Genomic DNA, 18,324 nt, shown 5'->3' on the forward strand with positions numbered 1-18,324 from the left:
GCCCCACCCCCAATGGCTTTGAGGCCCCTCCCCCACTCCCAGGGGGCGTGGCGTATGGGGCGGAGCTTACAGGGGGCGGGGCTTATCCCATTGGAACCCCTCCCCTTTGGACTCCCCCCCTCCCCTCCCCCTCCCCCCCCCTTGGCATTGTCCCCCCCCCGGGTGGGGGAGGGGCGGTGGGCGGGGTCTGTGCCCCGCCCCCCGCCAGGCCCCGCCCCCCCAGGCCCCGCCCCCCCCCTCAGATGAAGAATTCCTCCTTGCGCTTCCCCCCCTCCCCCCCCAGGAAGGCCTCGCGCGCCTCCCCCTGGTCCTCCAGGGCGCTGGCCTCGTGCGTCAGGTACGAGCCTGAAATGGGGCGAAAAACCGGGATTTTGGGTAAATCGGGAAATTGGGGAAAATTGGGGGAAAACGGGGAAAAAATGGGGAAAAAATGGGGTAAAAATGGGTAAAAAATGGGGAAAATTGGGTAAAAAACAGGGGAAAAATGGGGGGAAACGGGGCCTCGTGCGTCAGGTACGAGCCTGAAAATGGGGGGAAAAAACCGGGATTTTGGGTAAATCGGGAAATTGGGGAAAATTGGGGGAAAACTGGGGAAAAAATGGGGAAAAATGGGGAAAAATGGGGAAAAATGGGGGGAAAATGGGGGGAAACGGGGCCCTCGTGCGTCAGGTACGAGCCTGGATTGGGGCGAAAAACCGGGATTTTGGGTAAATCGGGAAATTGGGGAAAATGGGGAAAAACGGGGAAAATTGGGGGAAAAAATGGGGAAATTGGGTAAAAAATGGGGTAAAAATGGGGTAAAAATGGGGGGAAATGGGGGGGAAACGGGGCCTCGTGCGTCAGGTACGAGCCTGAAATGGGGGGAAAAAACGGGATTTTGGGTAAATCGGGAAATTGGGGAAAATTGGGGAAAAATGGGGAAAAAACAGGGTAAAAAACGGGGAAAAATGGGGAAAAAATGGGGAAATTGGGTAAAAAATGGGGTAAAAATGGGTAAGAAACGGGGAAAAATGGGGGAAAATGGGGGGGAAACGGGGCCTTGTGTGTCAGGTACGAGCCTGAAATGGGGCGAAAAAACGGGATTTTGGTTAAATTGGGGAATTGGGGAAAATTGGGGGAAAAATGGGGAAAAACTGGGGAAAAAATGGGGGAAAAATGGGGTAAAAAATGGGGGGAAAATGGGAAAAATGGGGGGAAACGGGGCCTCGTGCGTCAGGTACGAGCCTGAAATGGGGCGAAAAACCGGGATTTTGGTTAAATTGGGAAATTGGGGAAAATGGGGAAAAAACTGGGAGAAAAACGGGGTAAAAAAATGGGGAAAATTGGGTAAAAAATGGGGGAAAAATGGGGGGAAATGGGGCCTCGTGTGTCAGGTACGAGCCTGGATTGGGGTGAAAAACCGGGATTTTGGTAAATCCGAGGAGAAACGGGGAAAAAAGGACAAAAATTGGGGGAAATGGGAAAAAAGGGGAAATTTGGGGACGGGCGGGGACGCACCAGGATGTCCCCGCCCGTCCCTGGCCACGCCCACACCCCTCCCTAGCCACTCCCCAGGTGTTCCAGGCCACGCCCCTACTGACACACCCCACACCTTGGCCACGCCCCCATGACCACACCCCTTCCTACCATCATAACCCCGCCCCCTTACAGGACCCCGCCCCCCTCCACCCAACACCTGGCCCCACCTCCAAACACCAGCCCCGCCCATTTGCTGAGGCCACGCCCCCCGGAAGCCCCGCCCACCTTTCTGCCGCACGGAGCACCAGACCAGGGCCCCGAGCAGGAGGAGGAGCAGGAACACCAGCAGCGCCAAGGCCCCGCCCACCACGGCGAACGGCCCCGCCCCCTGCGCCGCCACCACCGCGCCCGGGTCTGCGGGGGGGGAGGGGCGGTCAGTGCCCAGGTGTGTGCCCAGGTGTGCCCCCACCCACCCCAGGTGTGCCCAGGTGTGAGCCCAGGTGTGCCCCACCCACCCCCGGGTGTGCTCAGGTGTGCCCCACCCAGCCCCAGGTGTGCCCAGGTGTGTCTAACCCACCTACAGGTACCCCCAGGTACCCCCAGGTGTGCCCAGGTGTGTGCCCAGGTGTGCCCCACCCACCCCCAGGTGTGCCCAGGTGTGTCCAACCCACCTACAGGTACCCCCAGGTGTGCCCAGGTGTGCCCAGGTGTACTCAAGTGTGTCCCAGGTACCCCCAGGTGTGCCCAGGCATGACCTGGGTGTGCCCAGGTGTGTTCCAGGTGTGCCCAGGTGCCCCTCACGTGTGTGCCCAGGTGTGTCCCACCCACCTCCAGGTGCCTCCCAGTTATGCCCAGGTGTGTGCCCAGGTGTCCCCCATGTGTGCCCAGGTGTGCCCAGGTACCCCCAGGTGTCCCCAGGTGTGCCCAGCTGTGTCCCATCCACCCCCCAGGTGTGCCCAGGTGTGCCCAGGTGCCCCCAGGTGTGTGCCCAGCTGTGTCCCCCCCCACCCCCAGGTGTCCCCAGGTGTGCCCAGGTGTGCCCAAGTACCCCCAGGTGTGCCCAGGTACCCCCAGGTACCCCCAGGTGTGTGCCCAGGTGTACCCAGGTGCCCCCCAGGTGTGCCCAGCCGTGTCCCCCCCACCCCCAGGTGTGTGCCCAGGTGCGCCCGCCCCCACTCACCGTACACCACCAGCACGTAGGTGTCGTGGGCGCGGCCGTGGGCGTTGCCCACCTGGCAGGTGTAGGTGCCGTTGTCCTGCGGTGCCAGCGCCGGCAGCGTCAGCCGCTCGCCCTCGGCGCGCGCCCGCGGCGGCAGCGACTCGTTCCCCGCGGCTCCAGGCCACCTCCGTGGGGCTGCCGGCACAGGTGGGCACAGGTCAGGCACCAGGTGGGCACAGGTGTGTGCCCAGGTACCCCCAGGTGTGCCCACAGCCTCCCCCAGGTACCCCCAGGTGTGCCCTGTGCCACGTTCCCGCGGCTCCAGGCCACCTCCGTGGGGCTGCCAGCGCAGGTGGGCACAGGTCAGGCACCAGGTGTGCCCAGGTGTGCCCAGGTGTGCCCCAGGTGTGCCCAGGTGTGCCAGGTGTGCCCCCAGGTGTGCCCAGGTGTGCCCCCAGGTGTGCCCCCAGGTGTGCCCAGGTGTGTCCAGGTGTGCCCAGGTGTGCCCCCAGGTGTGCCCAGGTGTGCCCAGGTGTGCCCCCAGGTGTGCCCAGGTGTGCCCAGGTCTCCCCCAGGTGTGCCCAGGTGTGCCCAGGTGTATCCCCAGGTGCCCCCAGGTGTGCCCAGGTGTGCCCAGGTGTGCCCAGGTGTCCCCTAGGTGTGCCCAGGTGCCCCCAGGTGTGCCCAGGTGTGCCCAGGTGTGCCCCCAGGTGTGCCCAGGTGTCCCCCTAGTTGTGCCCCCAGGTGCCCCCCAGGTGTGCCCAGGTGCCCCCAGGTGTGCCCAGGTGTGCCTTACCGGGGGTTGCCGTTGATGGCACAGGTGAGCACCAAGGTGTCGCCTTCGCGCAGGACGCTCTGCGAGGGGTGGATCCGCACCGAGGGCGGGTCTGCGGGCACAGGGCGCGGCTCAGCACCTGGGCACACCTGGGCACACCTGGGGGCACCTGGGCACACCTGAGGGGCACCTGGGCACACCTGGGGGCACCTGAGATGAGCCTGGGTGCACCTGGTGGCACCTGTCCCCAGTCCCAGCCCCTCCCAGTCCTTCCCAGTTTATCCCAGTCCCATTTTAACCCCTCCCAGTACAAACCAGTATAAACCAGTAACCCCAATCCCCCTTTAGCCCTTCCCCAGTCCCCCCCCAATCCCTCCCAGTATATCCCAGTTCCTCCCAGCCCCTCCCAGTCCCCCCCCAGTCCCTCCCAGTGCCCTCCCAGTCCCTCCCAGTCCCCCCCCAGTCCCTCCCAGTCCCTCCCAGTCCCTCCCAGTTCCCCCCCAGTTCCTCCCAGTCCCCCCCAGTCCCCCCCCCAGTCCCCCCCCAATCCCCTCCCAGTCCCCCCCAGTCCCTCCCAGTCCCTCCCAGTCCCCCCCAGTCCCGCCCATTCCCCTCCCAGTCCCCCCCAGTCCCTCCCAGTCCCCCCCAATCCCCCCCAGTCCATCCCAGTTCCCTCCCAGTCCATCCCAGTTCCCCCCCAATCCCCTCCCAGTCCCTCCCAGTCCCTCCCAGTCCCTCCCAGTCCCCCCCAATCCCCTCCCAGTCCCCCCCAGTCCCCCCCAGTGCCCTCCCAGTCCATCCCAGTCCCCCCCCAATCCCCTCCCAGTCCCCTCCCAGTCCCCTCCCAGTCCCCCCCAGTCCCCCCCAGTCCCTCCCAGTCCAGCTCACACTGCACGTCCAGCTGGTACTGGGTCTGCCGCCGCTGGCCCCGCCCCAGGGCGGGGTGCGTGGCCTCGCAGGTGACGATGGCGCCGTGGTCGCGCCGCTCCGGCCGCAGGTGCAGCACCGAGCGCTGCCAGAACACCTTGCCCTCCTGCCGGTGGCTGCTGCGCCCTGAGCCGGGGGCGCAGGTGAGCACAGGTGTGGGCACAGGTGTGGGCACAGGTGTGGGCACAGGTGTCCCCCCAGGTGGGCACAGGTACACCCAGGTGTCCCCCCAGGTGGGCACAAGTGGGCACAGGTACACCCAGGTATCCCCCCAGGTGGGCACAGGTGGGCACAGGTACACCCAGGTATCCCTCCAGGTGGGCACAGGGACACCCAGGTATCCCCAGGTGGGCACAGGGACACCCAGGTATCCCCAGGTGTCCCCCCGGGTGGGCACAGGTACACCCAGGTATCCCCAGGTGGGCACAGGTACACCCAGGTATCCCCAGGTGGGCACAGGTACACCCAGGTATCCCCTCAGGTGGGCACAGGTACACCCAGGTATCCCCAGGTGGGCACAAGTACACCCAGGTATCCCCAGGTGGGCACAGGTACACCCAGGTATCCCCAGGTGGGCACAGGTACACCCAGGTATCCCCAGGTGGGCACAGGTACACCCAGGTATCCCCAGGTGTCCCCCCGGGTGGGCACAGGTACACCCAGGTATCCCCAGGTGTGCCCAGGTATCCCTCAGGTATCTCCAGGTGTGCCCTGGGTGTGTCCCACCCACCCCCAGCCACCCCCCAGGTATCCCCAGGTGTGCCCAGGTATCCTCAGGTATCCCCAGGTGTGCCCTGGGTGTGTCCCACCCACCCCCCAGGTATCCCCAGGTACCCCCAGGTGTGCCCAGGTATCCTCAGGTATCCCCAGGTGTGCCCTGGGTGTGTCCCACCCACCCCCAGCCACCCCCCAGGTATCCCCAGGTACCCCCAGGTGTGCCCAGGTGTGCCCAGGTGTGCCCAGGTGTGCCCCCAGGTGTGCCCTGGGTGTGTCCCACCACCCCCAGCCACCCCCCAGGTATCCCCAGGTACCCCCAGGTGTGCCCAGGTGTGTACAGGTACCCCCAGGTGTGCCCAGGTGTATCCCCCACTGTCCCCTGGTGTCCCCCATCCATCCCAGTTGCCCTCAGGTGTGTCCCCAGGTGTGTCCAAGCCACCCCCACTCATCTCCAGGTGCCCCCAGGTGCCCCCAGGTGTGCCCAGGTGTGCCCAGGTGTGCCCCCAGGTGTGCCCTGGGTGTGTCCCACCACCCCCAGCCACCCCCCAGGTATCCCCAGGTATCCCCAGGTGCCCCCAGGTGTGCCCAGGTATCCCCAGGTGTGCCCAGGTATCCCCAGGTGTGCCCAGGTGTGCCCAGGTGTGCCCCCGGCTCACCTGGCAGCTCGCGGCGGTCGCGGTACCAGCGCAGCGTCGCCATTGGCCGCGCCCGGGGCACGAGGCAGGTGAGCTCGAGCTCCTCCCCCTCCACCGCCAGCGCCCCCGCCTCGACCAACGGCGGCTCGGGGGGCACTGCACGGGGGGACACGGGGACAGGTGGGACAGGTGAGGGACAGGTGGGACAGGTGACATCCAGGTGGGACAGGTGGGATGGGACAGGTGGGACAGGGACAGGTGAGACAGGGCAGCCAGGTGGGACAGGTGAGGGACAGGTGGGATGGGACAGGTGGGACAGGGACAGGTGGGACAGGTGACATCCAGGTGGGACAGGTGAGGGACAGGTGAGATGGGACAGGTGGGACAGGGACAGGTGAGATGGCACAGGTGAGACAGGTGACATCCAAGTGACATCCAAGTGAGATCCAGGTGAGCCAGGTGAGATCCAGGTGACATCCAGGTGGGACAGGTGGGACAGGTGAGACACAGGTGGGACAGGGACAGGTGAGATAGGACAGGTGAGACATGGACAGGTGAGCCAGGTGACATCCAAATGACATCCAGGTGACATCCAGGTGAGACCCAGGTGACCCAGGTGAGCACCAGGTGAGCCAGGTGAGATCCAGGTGAGCACCAGGTGAGCCAGGGTACACAGGTGACAACCAGGTCAGCCAGGTGACATCCAGGTGAGATCCAAGTGAGATCCAGGTGAGCCAGGTGAGATCCAGGTGAGCCAGGTGACAGCCAGGTGACAGCCAGGTGACAGCCAGGTGAGATCCAGGTGACCCAGGTGAGCCAGGTGAGATCCAGGTGACCCAGGTGAGCCAGGTGAGATCCAGGTGAGATCCAGGTGACCCAGGTGAGCCAGGTGACATCCAGGTGAGATCCAGGTGAGCCCCAGGTGTCGCGGAGGGACGACAGAGACAGGAACACAGGTGAGGGCCGAGGCTCAGGGGACACAGGGACAGGTGACAGCAGGTGTGGCACCTGTCCCCAGGTGTGCCCAAAATCCCCAATTCTCACCCAAATTTCACCCAGGTTTTATCGTTCATCCCCTCCCAGGTGTGCCCAGGTGTGCCCAGTTGTGCCCCAGGTGTGCCCAGGTGTGTTTCTATCCCCCCCAGGTGTGCCCAGGTGTGTTTCTATCCCCCCCAGGTGTGCCCAGGTGTATCCCCCACTGTCTCCCATCCATCCCAATTGCCCTCAGGTGTGTCCCCAGGTGTGTCCCCAGGTGTGTCCCAGCCACCCCCACTCATCTCCAGGTGCCCCCAGGTGCCCCCAGGCGTGCCCAGGTGTGCCCAGGTGTGCCCAGGTAACTCCAAACCCCCCAAAATCCCCATTTTTCACCCCATTTTTTTTGCTGTCCCCCTCCCAGCTGCCCCCAGGTGTGCCCAGGTGTGCCCAGGTGTGCCCAGGTGTGTTTCTATCCCCCCCAGCTGCCCCCAGCTGCCCCCAGGTGCCCCCAGGTGCCCCAGGTGTACCCAGCACGGTCAGCGTGGCGATCTGGTGGTGCGTGTCGTCGGCGTACAGCTGGCAGAAGTAGGTGTGCCCAGGTGTGTTTCTATCCCCCCCAGCTGCCCCCAGGTGTGCCCAGGTGTGCCCAGGTGCCCCAGGTGTGTTTCTATCCCCCCCAGGTGCCCCAGGTGTGCCCAGGTGTGTTTCTATCCCCCCCAGGTGTGCCCAGGTGCCCCAGGTGTGCCCAGGTGTGTTTCTATCCCCCCCAGGTGCCCCAGGTGCCCCCAGGTGTGTTTCTATCCCTCCCAGCTGCCCCCAGGTGCCCCAGGTGTGCCCAGGTGTGCCCAGGTGTGTTTCTATCCCTCCCAGGTGTGCCCAGGTGTGCCCAGGTAACTCCAAACCCCCCAAAATCCCCATTTTTCACCCCATTTTCACCCTGGTTTTTTTTGCTGTCCCCCTCCCAGGTGCCCCCAGGTGCCCCAGGTGCCCCAGGTGCCCCAGGTGTGCCCAGGTGTGTTTCTATCCCCCCCAGCTGCCCCCAGGTGTGCCCAGGTGTGTTTCTATCCCCCCCAGGTGCCCCCAGCTGCCCCCAGGTGTGCCCCCAGGTGCCCCAGGTGTGCCCAGGTGTGCCCAGGTGCCCCAGGTGTACCCAGCACGGTCAGCGTGGCGATCTGGTGGTGCGTGTCGTCGGCGTACAGCTGGCAGAAGTAGGTGTGCCCAGGTGTGTTTCTATCCCCCCCAGGTGTGCCCAGGTGTGCCCAGGTGTGCCCCCAGGTGTGCCCAGGTGTGCCCAGGTGTGCCCAGGTAACTCCAAACCCCCCCAAATCCCCGTTTTACACCCGATTTTCACCCTGTTTTTTTTGCTGTCCCCCTCCCAGCTGCCCCCAGGTGTGCCCCCAGGTGTGCCCAGGTGCCCCCAGGTGCCCCCAGGTGCCCCAGGTGTACCCAGCACGGTCAGCGTGGCGATCTGGTGGTGCGTGTCGTCGGCGTACAGCTGGCAGAAGTAGGTGTGCCCAGGTGTGTTTCTATCCCCCCCAGGTGCCCCCAGGTGTGCCCAGGTGTGTTTCTATCCCCCCCAGGTGCCCCCAGCTGCCCCCAGGTGTGCCCCCAGGTGCCCCAGGTGTGCCCAGGTGTGCCCAGGTGCCCCAGGTGTACCCAGCACGGTCAGCGTGGCGATCTGGTGGTGCGTGTCGTCGGCGTACAGCTGGCAGAAGTAGGTGTGCCCAGGTGTGTTTCTATCCCCCCCAGGTGTGCCCAGGTGTGCCCAGGTGTGCCCCCAGGTGTGCCCAGGTGTGCCCAGGTGTGCCCAGGTAACTCCAAACCCCCCCAAATCCCCGTTTTACACCCGATTTTCACCCTGTTTTTTTTGCTGTCCCCCTCCCAGCTGCCCCCAGGTGTGCCCCCAGGTGTGCCCAGGTGCCCCCAGGTGCCCCCAGGTGCCCCAGGTGTACCCAGCACGGTCAGCGTGGCGATCTGGTGGTGCGTGTCGTCGGCGTACAGCTGGCAGAAGTAGGTGTGCCCAGGTGTGTTTCTATCCCCCCCAGGTGCCCCCAGGTGTGCCCAGGTGTGTTTCTATCCCCCCCAGGTGCCCCCAGCTGCCCCCAGGTGTGCCCCCAGGTGCCCCAGGTGTGCCCAGGTGTGCCCAGGTGCCCCAGGTGTACCCAGCACGGTCAGCGTGGCGATCTGGTGGTGCGTGTCGTCGGCGTACAGCTGGCAGAAGTAGGTGTGCCCAGGTGTGTTTCTATCCCCCCCAGGTGTGCCCAGGTGTGCCCAGGTGTGCCCCCAGGTGTGCCCAGGTGTGCCCAGGTGTGCCCAGGTAACTCCAAACCCCCCCAAATCCCCGTTTTTCACCCGATTTTCACCCTGTTTTTTTTGCTGTCCCCCTCCCAGCTGCCCCCAGGTGTGCCCCCAGGTGTGCCCAGGTGCCCCAGGTGCCCCAGGTGCCCAGGTGTACCCAGCACGGTCAGCGTGGCGATCTGGTGGTGCGTGTCGTCGGCGTACAGCTGGCAGAAGTAGGTGTGCCCAGGTGTGTTTCTATCCCCCCCAGGTGCCCCCAGGTGTGCCCCCAGGTGTGCCCAGGTGCCCCCAGCTGCCCCCAGGTGTGCCCCAGGTGTACCCAGCACGGTCAGCGTGGCGATCTGGTGGTGCGTGTCGTCGGCGTACAGCTGGCAGAAGTAGCCGCCCTCGTCCTCCAGCCGGGCCCGCGCCAGGCGCAGCCGCAGCCGCCGCCGGCTGAACTCGGCCAGCTCGAAGCGCTCGTCCTTCAGCGCTGGGGACAGCAGGGGACAGTGTCACCAGGGGGTCACCGTGTCACCCACGGGGTCACAGAGCCACCCACGGGGTCACCGTGTCACCCACAGGGTCACCACGGGGTCACGGTGTCACCCACGGGGTCACAGAGCCACCCCCAGCTCGAAGCGCTCATCCTTCAGCGCTGGGGACAGCAGGGGACAGTGTCACCCACGGGGTCACACAGGGTCACACAGACACCCACGGGGTCACAGAGACACCCACAGGGTCACCGAGCCACCCATGGGGTCACCGTGTCACCCACGGGGTCACAGAGCCACCCACGGGGTCACCACGGGGTCACGGTGTCACCCACGGGGTCATGGTGTCACCCAGGGGGTCACAGAGCCACCCCCAGCTCGAACCACTCGTCCTTCAGCGCTGGGGACAGGGGACAGTGTCACCCATGGGGTCACATGGGGTCACAGAGCCACCCACGGGGTCACATGGGGTCACAGAGCCACCCACAGGGTCACCGAGCCACCCACGGGGTCACAGTGTCACCCATGGGGTCACAGTGTCACTCACCCAACCCCCAGTGTCCCCAAATCCCATTTCCCCCAATTTTCCCCCAAATTTCCCCAGTGTCCCCAAATCCCATTTTCCCCCAAATTCCCCCAGTTTTTCCCCAATGTCCCCAGGTGTGCCCAGGTGTGCCCAGGTGTGCCCAGGTGTCCCCCGTGTCACCTCGGGTGCCGTTGAAGAACAGCGTCTGCCGGGCGGGGTTCTGGATGACCACGATGGAGCCGTCGTACCTGTGCAGGTGACAGGTGATCTCGGCAGTGCCACCCTCCAGCACCGTCACGTTCTCAGCTTGGACCTCCTGGCACCGCCCTGGGGACAGCGGGGACACCCAGGGGTCACCCAGGGGTCACACAGGTGACATTGGGGACACCCAGGTGACACAGGTGATCTCGGCAGTGCCACCCTCCAGCACCGTCATGTTCTCAGCCTGCACCTCCTGGCACCGCCCTGGGGACAGCAGGGACACCCAGGTGACATTGGGCACACCCAGGTCACACAGGTGACACCCAGGTGACACACAGGTGACAGGTGATCTCGGCAGTGCCACCCTCCAGCACCGTCACGTTCTCAGCTTGGACCTCCTGGCACCGCCCTGGGGACAGCGGGGACACCCAGGGGTCACACAGGGGTCACACAGGTGACACAGGTGACACACAGGTGACAGGTGATCTCGGCAGTGCCACCCTCCAGCACCGTCACGTTCTCAGCCTGCACCTCCTGGCACCGCCCTGGGGACAGCGGGGACACCCAGGGGTCACCCAGGGGTCACACAGGTGACACACAGGTGACACACAGGTGACAGGTGATCTCGGCAGTGCCACCCTCCAGCACCGTCACGTTCTCAGCCTGCACCTCCTGGCACCGCCCTGGGGACAGCGGGGACACCCAGGGGTCACCCAGGGGTCACCCAGGGGTCACCCAGGTGACACAGGGGTCACCCAGGGGTCACACAGGTGACACAGGTGACACACAGGTGACAGATGATCTCGGCAGTGCCACCCTCCAGCACCGTCACGTTCTCGGCCTGCACCTCCTGGCACCGCCCTGGGGACAGCGGGGACACCCAGGGGTCACAGAGAGGTCACACAGGTCACACAGGTCACCCAGGGGTCACCCAGGGGTCACCCAGGGGTCACACAGGTGACACAGGTGACACACAGGTGACACAGGTGATCTCGGCAGTGCCACCCTCCAGCACCGTCATGTTCTCGGCCTGCACCTCCTGGCACCGCCCTGGGGACAGCGGGGACACCCAGGGGTCACCCAGGTGACACACAGGTGACACAGGTGACACACAGGTGACACACAGGTGATCTCGGCAGTGCCACCCTCCAGCACCGTCACGTTCTCAGCTTGGACCTCCTGGCACCGCCCTGGGGACAGCGGGGACACCCAGGTGACATTGGGGACACCCAGGGGTCACAGAGAGGTCACACAGGTGACACAGGTCACCCAGGGGTCACACAGGTGGCACAGGTGATCTCGGCAGTGGGACAGAGGGGACACCCAGGGGTCACCACAGGTGACAGGTGACACAGGGACACAGGGGACAGCACAGGTGACACACAGGGGACAGCACAGGGGACAGGTGACACAGAGACACGGGACAGCACAGGTGACACACAGGGGACAGCACAGGTAACACTCAGGGGACAGGGTGACAGGGGACATGGGGACAGGTGATGCAGGTGACATGGGGACAGGGGGACACAGGGGACAGGTCACCATGGGGGACAGGTGACACAGGGGACACAGGGGACAGGTGACACAGGGGACAGCACAGGGGACACAGGAGAGGCCACCAGAGGGGACAGGACAGGGGGACACAGAGCCAGGGACAGGGGACACAGGGACAGGTGACAGGGTGACAGAGGGGACACAGGGACAGGTGACAGGGTGACACAGGGACAGGGTGACACAGGGGACACAGGGGACAGAGTGACACAGGGGGACAGGGTGACACAGGGTGACACAGGGTGACACAGGGGGACATGGGGACAAGGTGACACGGGGACAGGGTCATCACAGGGGACAGGGGACAGGTGACATGGGGACAGGGGGACACAAGGGGACAGAGGGACACGGGGACACAGGTGGACAGGTGACACAGGGACAGGGTGACAGCAGGGCCACCTCAGCTGGGGGGACAGGGGGGACACAGTGACACAGGGGGACAGGGTGACACAGGGACACTGGCACAAGGAGTTGGGGACACTGGGGACAGCAGGAGGGTGGCACCGGGGACAGTGACAGCACTGGGGACAGCACCGGTGACACGGCAGGGACAGGGGCACAGCCACAGGGGTGGCCTTGGGGACAGGGACAGTGACACCCCCCAGTGTCCCCTGAGGTCGCCATGACAACGCTGGGGGGGGGGGGGGACGGGACACCGAGGGGGGGTCGGTGACAATGAGGTGACAATGGGGGGGGGTTGGTGACAATGAGGTGACAATGGGGGGGGGGTTGGTGACACCGAGGGGGGGTCGGTGACAATGGGGGGGGGTTGGTGACAATGAGGTGACACCGAGGGGGGGTCGGTGACAATGGGGGGGGGTGGGGGTGACCCCGCGTTCTGCTGCGTCAGCACAAGTCCCCTCCCCCACCCCGGGGGTCACCTCGGTGTCCCCTCCCCTCCCCTCCCCCCCCCCTCAAGGTCACCACCGCGCCAAGGTCACCCTGTCCCCAAGGGTGGGGGAGGGGACACGGGGGAGGGGGGGTGACACACACAGAGGGGGGGGGGGGGACACCCCCCGGAGGGGGGGGGAGGGGACAATGGGGGGGGGGAGGGGACAATGGCCCTTTCAGTGTCACCCACGCTTGGGGACAGCCCCGGTGGCGCCTGGCACCCCGGGGTGGGGGGGGAGGGGACAATGTGACAATGATGGGACACCCCCCCCCCATCCCCTCCCCCCCCCCCACGGTGGCTTTGGGGACATTGGGGGAGGGGCGGGGAGTCCCCAAAATGGGGGGGACCCCCCTCAAAAAAAGGGGTGGGAGGGGACAGGGGGACAGAGGGGACAGAGGGGACAGGGGGGACAGAGGGACAGAGGGGACAGAGGGGACAGAGGGGACAGGGGGGACAGAGGGACAGGGGGGGGGGGACACACGAGGGTGGGGGAGGGGCTGCGGCAGAGAGCGCGGCGGGGTTTGGGGAGGGGGCGAGGGCGGATTTGGGTTTTTTTTGGGGTTTTTTGGGGTTTTTTGGGGTTTTTTGGGGTTTTTTGGGGTGCGGGAGATTTTGGGGAGGGGTCGGGAATTTTTGGGGATTTTTTTTTGAATTTTTTTTGATTTTTTGGGGATTTTTAAAAAATTTTTTTGCGATTTTTTTTGGCCGATTTTAGGGTCGGGGTTTTTGGGTCTGGGGGTTTTTTGGGGGGGTTTGGGGGTCCGGGGGATTTGGGGAGGGGTCGCGATTTTTTGGGGATTTTTGGGGATTTTTTTTTGTATTTTTTTGGGTTTTTTTAAAGGGTTTTTACGGTCGGGCTTTTTTGGGTCTGGGGGTTTTGGGGGTTCGGGGGATTTGGGGAGGGGTCCCGGGGGGTCCGGATTTTTAGGGATTATTTTTTAATTTTTTAAAAAATTTTTTGGGGATTTTTTAGGGGTGTTTTTAGGGCCGGTTTTTTTTTTTGGGTCTGGGGGTTTTCCGGGGGGAATTTTGGAGTTGGGGGAATTTGAGGAGGGGTCTCTGAGGGGGGTTCGGATTTTTAGGGATTTTTTGGGATTTTTTGGGGGGATTTTTGTGGTTTTTTATGGGGGGTTTTTTTTAGGGCCGGGTTTTTTGGGTCTGGGGGTTTTCCGGGGGGGAATTTTGGGGTTGGCGGAATTTGAGGAGGGGTCTCTGGGGGGGTTCGGATTTTTAGGGATTTTTTGGGAGGATTTTTGTGTTTTTTATGGGGTTTTTTTTAGGGCCGGGTTTTTTGGGTCTGGGGGTTTTCCGGGGGGGGTTTTGGGGGTTCGGGGAATTTGGGGAGGGGTCTCTGGGGCGATCCGGATTTTTAGGGATTTTTTTGGGGATTTTTTTGGGATTTTTTGGAGGGATTTTTTGGGGTTTTTTTTAGGGTGGATTTTTCAAGGCCGGGTTTTTTGGGTCTGGGGGTTTTCCGGGGGGGGTTTTGGGGGTTCGGGGAATTTGGGGAGGGGTCGCACTGACCGTGTCCGGCGGCCCAGAGCAGCAGCAGCCCCGGCAGCAGCGCGGGGGGGGCGCGCGGGGGGGGCTGCATGGCGGCCGAGCCTCCGCCGCTGCCGCTTCCCCACCTGCCGGGCCCGAGGGGATAATGAGATGCTAATGAGATGCTAATGAGATGCGGGAGGTTGGGCCAATGGCGAGGAGGAGGGGGAGGAGTTTGTTGGGGGGGGGGTTGGGGGTGGTGTTTATGGGGTAAAAGGAGACACGGGCCCGAAAAACGGAGAAATGGGCCCAGAAAAAAGGGGAGGGGGCTTGGGGGGATTTGGGGGGGATTTGAGGGGTCTGGGGGGGATTCGGGGTTGGATTTGGGGGGGTTCGGGGAGAATCGGGGGGATTGGGGGGCATCTGGGGGATTGGGGGGGATTTTGGGGGGCTCGGGGGGAATTGGGGGGGATTTGAGGGGTCTGGGGGGGATTCGGGGTTGGATTTGGGGGGGTTGGGGGGAGATTTGGGGGGATTTGGGGAGAATCGGGGGGATTGTGGGGCATCTGGGGGGGATTTGGGGGGGATTGGGGGGGATTTGGGGGGGATTTTGGGGGGGATTTGAGGGGTCATGGGGGGGATTCGGGGTTGGATTGGGGGGGGGTTGGGGGAGATTTGGGGGGGTTTGGGGGGCCATCTGGGGGGCTTTGGGGGGGATTGGGGGGGATTTGGGGGGGATTTTGGGGGGCTCGGGGGGAATTGGGGGGGATTTGAGGGGTCTGGGGGGGATTCGGGGTTGGATTTGGGGGGGATTTGAGGGGTCTGGGGGGGATTCGGGGTTGGATTTGGGGGGGTTGGGGGAGATTTGGGGGGGTTTGGGGAGAATCGGGGGGATTGGGGGGCATCTGGGGGGATTTGGGGGGGGATTTTGGGGGGATTGGGGGGATTTGGGGGGGAATTGGGGGGCTCGGGGGGATTTGGGGGGGATTTGGGGAGAATCGGGGGGATTGGGGGGCATCTGGGGGGATTTGGGGGGATTGGGGGGATTTGGGGGGGATTTGGGGGAGATTTGGGGGGATTGGGGGGGATTTGGGGGGGATTTGGGGGGGTTGGGGGAGATTTTGGGGGGGTTTGGGGAGAATCGGGGGGATTGGGGGGCATCTGGGGGGCTTTGGGGGGGATTTTGGGGGGATTGGGGGGAATTTTAGGGGGCTCGGGGGTGTTTAGGGGGATTTGGGGAGGGATGGGGGGCGATTGTAGGAATTGGGGGGCGATTTGGGGGGGATTTGGGGGGATTGGGGGAGATTTGGGGCAATTTGGGGGGGTCTCAGGGTGGATTTGTGGGAGGTCGGGGGGGAATTGGGGGAGTGTGGGGGGGTTCTGATGGGGTTGGGGGGATCTGGGGGGGATTCGGGGGGTCTGGGGGCGATTGGGGACCCTCGGGGGAGGGGGAATTGGGGACCATACGGGAGGATTTGGGGGGGGGGCTGGGGGGGATTTGAGACCCCCGGGTGGGGAATTGGGGACCCCCAAAGTGGGATCAGAGCCCCCCAAAATTGAACCGGGACCCCCAAAATTGACCGGGGACCCCCCCGTGTCCCCCCCCGGGGCTGGCGCGGTGACACCGCGGGGGGGGGGGGGGAGGTGACAGCTTGACAGTTGCCATGGCAACCGGGGGGGGGGAACAAAGGCGGCTCAGAGCGGGAACAGCGCGGCCATTCAGGGCCGGGGGGGGCTGGGGGGGTCCTGAGGGGGTCCCCTGGGGGGCTGGGGGGGTCCTGAGGGGGTCCCTGGGGGGGTTAGGGGGTGATGGGGGGGTCCTGAGGGGGTCCCTGGGGGGGTTAGGGGGTGCTGGGGGGGTCACGGGGGGTCCTGAGGGGGTCCCGGGGGTGTTAGGGGGGTGCTGGGGGGGTCCTGAGGGGGTCCCTGGGGGGGTTAGGGGGTGATGGGGGGGTCCTGAGGGGGTCCCTGGGGGGGTTAGGGGGTGCTGGGGGGGTCACGGGGGGTCCTGAGGGGGTCGCAGGGGGGGTTAGGGGGTGCTGGGGGGGGTCTTGAGGGGGTCCCTGGGGGGTTGGGGGGTGCTGGGGGGGTCACAGGGGGTGCTGAGGGGGGTCCCGGGGGGGGTTAGGGGGTGCTGGGGGAGTCCTGAGGGGGTCCCGGGGGGGGTTAGGGGGTGCTGGGGGGTCCTGAGGGGGTCCCTGGGGGGTTAGGGGGTGCTGAGGGGGGTTTTGGGGGGGGTCCCGGGGGGTCCTGAGGGGGTCCCTGAGGGCTTTGGGGGGGTCACGGGGGTATTGGGGGGGTCCTGAGGGGGTCCCAGGGGGGTTTGGGGGGTGCTGAGGGGGTTTTGGGGGGTCCCCGGGGGGTTGGGGGGTCCTGGAGAGGTCCCAGGGGGGTTGAGGGGGTCCTGAGGGGGTCCCAGGGGGGTTTGGGGGGTGCTGAGGGGGCTTTGGGGGGGGTCACGGAGGGGGCTTGGGGGGTCCTGGAGAGGTCCCAGGGGATTTTGGGGGGTCCTGAGGGGGTTTTGGGGGGTCTCGGGGGGGTAGGGGGTCCTGGAGAGGTCCCGAGGGGGTTGAGGGGGGTCCTGAGGGGATTTTGGGGGGTCCTGAGGGGGTTTTGGGGGGTCCTGGGTATTCCTAGGGGGTTTTGAAGGGGGTCCTGGGGAGGTTTGGGAGGGTCCTGAGGGGGGTTTTGGTGGCGTTTTGGGGGGGTCCGGGGGATTTGAGAGGGTCCTGGGTGAGTTTGGGGGGGGTCCCGGGGGGTTTGAGAGGGTCCTGGGTGAGTTTGGGGGGGTCCCGGGGGATTTGAGGGGGTCCTGGGGGGGATTGGGGGGGTCCCAGGGGGTTTTAGGGGTCCTGGGGAGGTTTTAGGGGTCTTGGGGGGGCTCCCGGGGGGGTTTGGGCCACGCTGGGACCTCTCAAGAGGAGCTCGGACAGAGAGAAAAGGGGGAAAAAATGGGGGAAAAGGGGGTGAAATGGGGATAAACAGGGGGAAAATGGGGCTAAACAGGGGGAAAACGGGGCTAAACAGGACTAAATTGTGAGTGAACAGGACCAAAACGGGGATAAAACCAAAGGTTTGGGGAAAACGGCGAGTGATGCGTTGGGGCCAAGACACCAAACCAGCACCACTCCACCTCCCATTTGTGCATTTTTATCCCCAAATCCCGCGGTGAGGGGTGAGTTGGGTCCTTCCCAAAGCTCTGTGGCGCGGGTGACGGAGAAAGAAACGCAGAAGATGGTGAGGATGATGAAGATGAACGCGCCCTTTCCCCTGAGGGGATCCCGGCTGAGGGAACAGGGCGGGGAGCAGCAGAACCGGCCCGGCCGCCGCCCCCAGGCTTGGGGTGGGAGGTGGTGACACCTTTGGGAGGTGGTGACACCTTTGGGAGGTGGTGACACCTTTGGGAAAGGCGGGTGACACCTTTGGGAGAGGGCTCAACCCGGAGTCACCCACCACAGGTGCGCCCCACATCCTGAGGGCAAACCCACCCGGGGCGTGCTCAAACCGCTGCCAGGAGCCCCGGAGCGCGTAGCGGCGATCCCCACCGATGTGTCAAGGCGGGCAGGGGCGGCGGTAGGAACGGGGATTTGCCCGTCGCAAGCGGACCCGGAGCCGCCGCCGCCTTCCCCTGAGGCGCCGCGGACAAAATGGCGGCCGGGCGCCGGCGGCTCCCTCAGCGCTTTTCCCGCCCTTTGCCGCGGCCACGCCCACTCCCAGCGCAGCCACCAATCAGAGCCCGCCGTTCCCCCCTTGGCTCCGCCCCCTCTCCGCAGTCCCTGAGGCGAGCCGGCCCCGCGTGAGGGGAAAAAATCTTTTTGTGAGGTAAAAACTTGGATTTCTGAGGTAAAAATCATCGGGTTTGGGGCCAGAAGGTATTTTTTAATGGTGAACTATAATCTCCTGAGGCAAACCTCTCTTTTTTTCTGAGGGAAATATTTTTTTCAGGCTAAATTCTGATTTTGTGAGGTAAAAAATCACAGCATTCTGGGGAAAAACCCTGATTTTCTGAGGGGAAAAAAATGTTCTCTGCAATAAAAGTACATTTCATGAGGTAAAATAAAGGGGAAAAGGGGAATTGATTCTATTTTTCCAATCCTGGAGTCTCCCAGGACGGCGATGGAAGCAGAGCAAGGACAGAATGAGGGTAAGTGGAATAAACACCAATTTTAGGTGATTTAAAGCCGAAACTCCCACGTGAAACACAAAAATGTCTTAAAAAAACCCCACATTCCCCCTTCCAAATGTGTTTTCACTC

General features: G+C 64.3%; 1 protein-coding gene across 1 annotated transcript; it reads right to left on the reverse strand.

Annotated features, from left to right (window-relative positions):
* Positions 1–238: 238 nt before the first annotated feature.
* CADM4 (cell adhesion molecule 4) lies at positions 239–14,201 on the reverse strand. Its single transcript, XM_059837796.1, has 10 exons — positions 14,112–14,201; positions 10,124–10,270; positions 9,264–9,416; positions 5,693–5,827; positions 4,281–4,445; positions 3,414–3,504; positions 2,938–2,957; positions 2,639–2,791; positions 1,744–1,872; positions 239–345 (listed from the first exon to the last, which is right to left on the reverse strand). Exons 1-10 carry the CDS (start codon positions 14,179–14,181, stop codon positions 239–241), a joined length of 1,170 nt encoding a protein of 389 aa, XP_059693779.1. The 5' UTR covers positions 14,182–14,201.
* Between the last annotated feature and the right edge of the window lie 4,123 nt (positions 14,202–18,324).

Source organism: Haemorhous mexicanus, unplaced genomic scaffold (genome assembly GCF_027477595.1).
Source record: "Haemorhous mexicanus isolate bHaeMex1 unplaced genomic scaffold, bHaeMex1.pri scaffold_253_ctg1, whole genome shotgun sequence".
In the NCBI taxonomy this organism is placed as follows: domain Eukaryota; kingdom Metazoa; phylum Chordata; class Aves; order Passeriformes; family Fringillidae; genus Haemorhous; species Haemorhous mexicanus.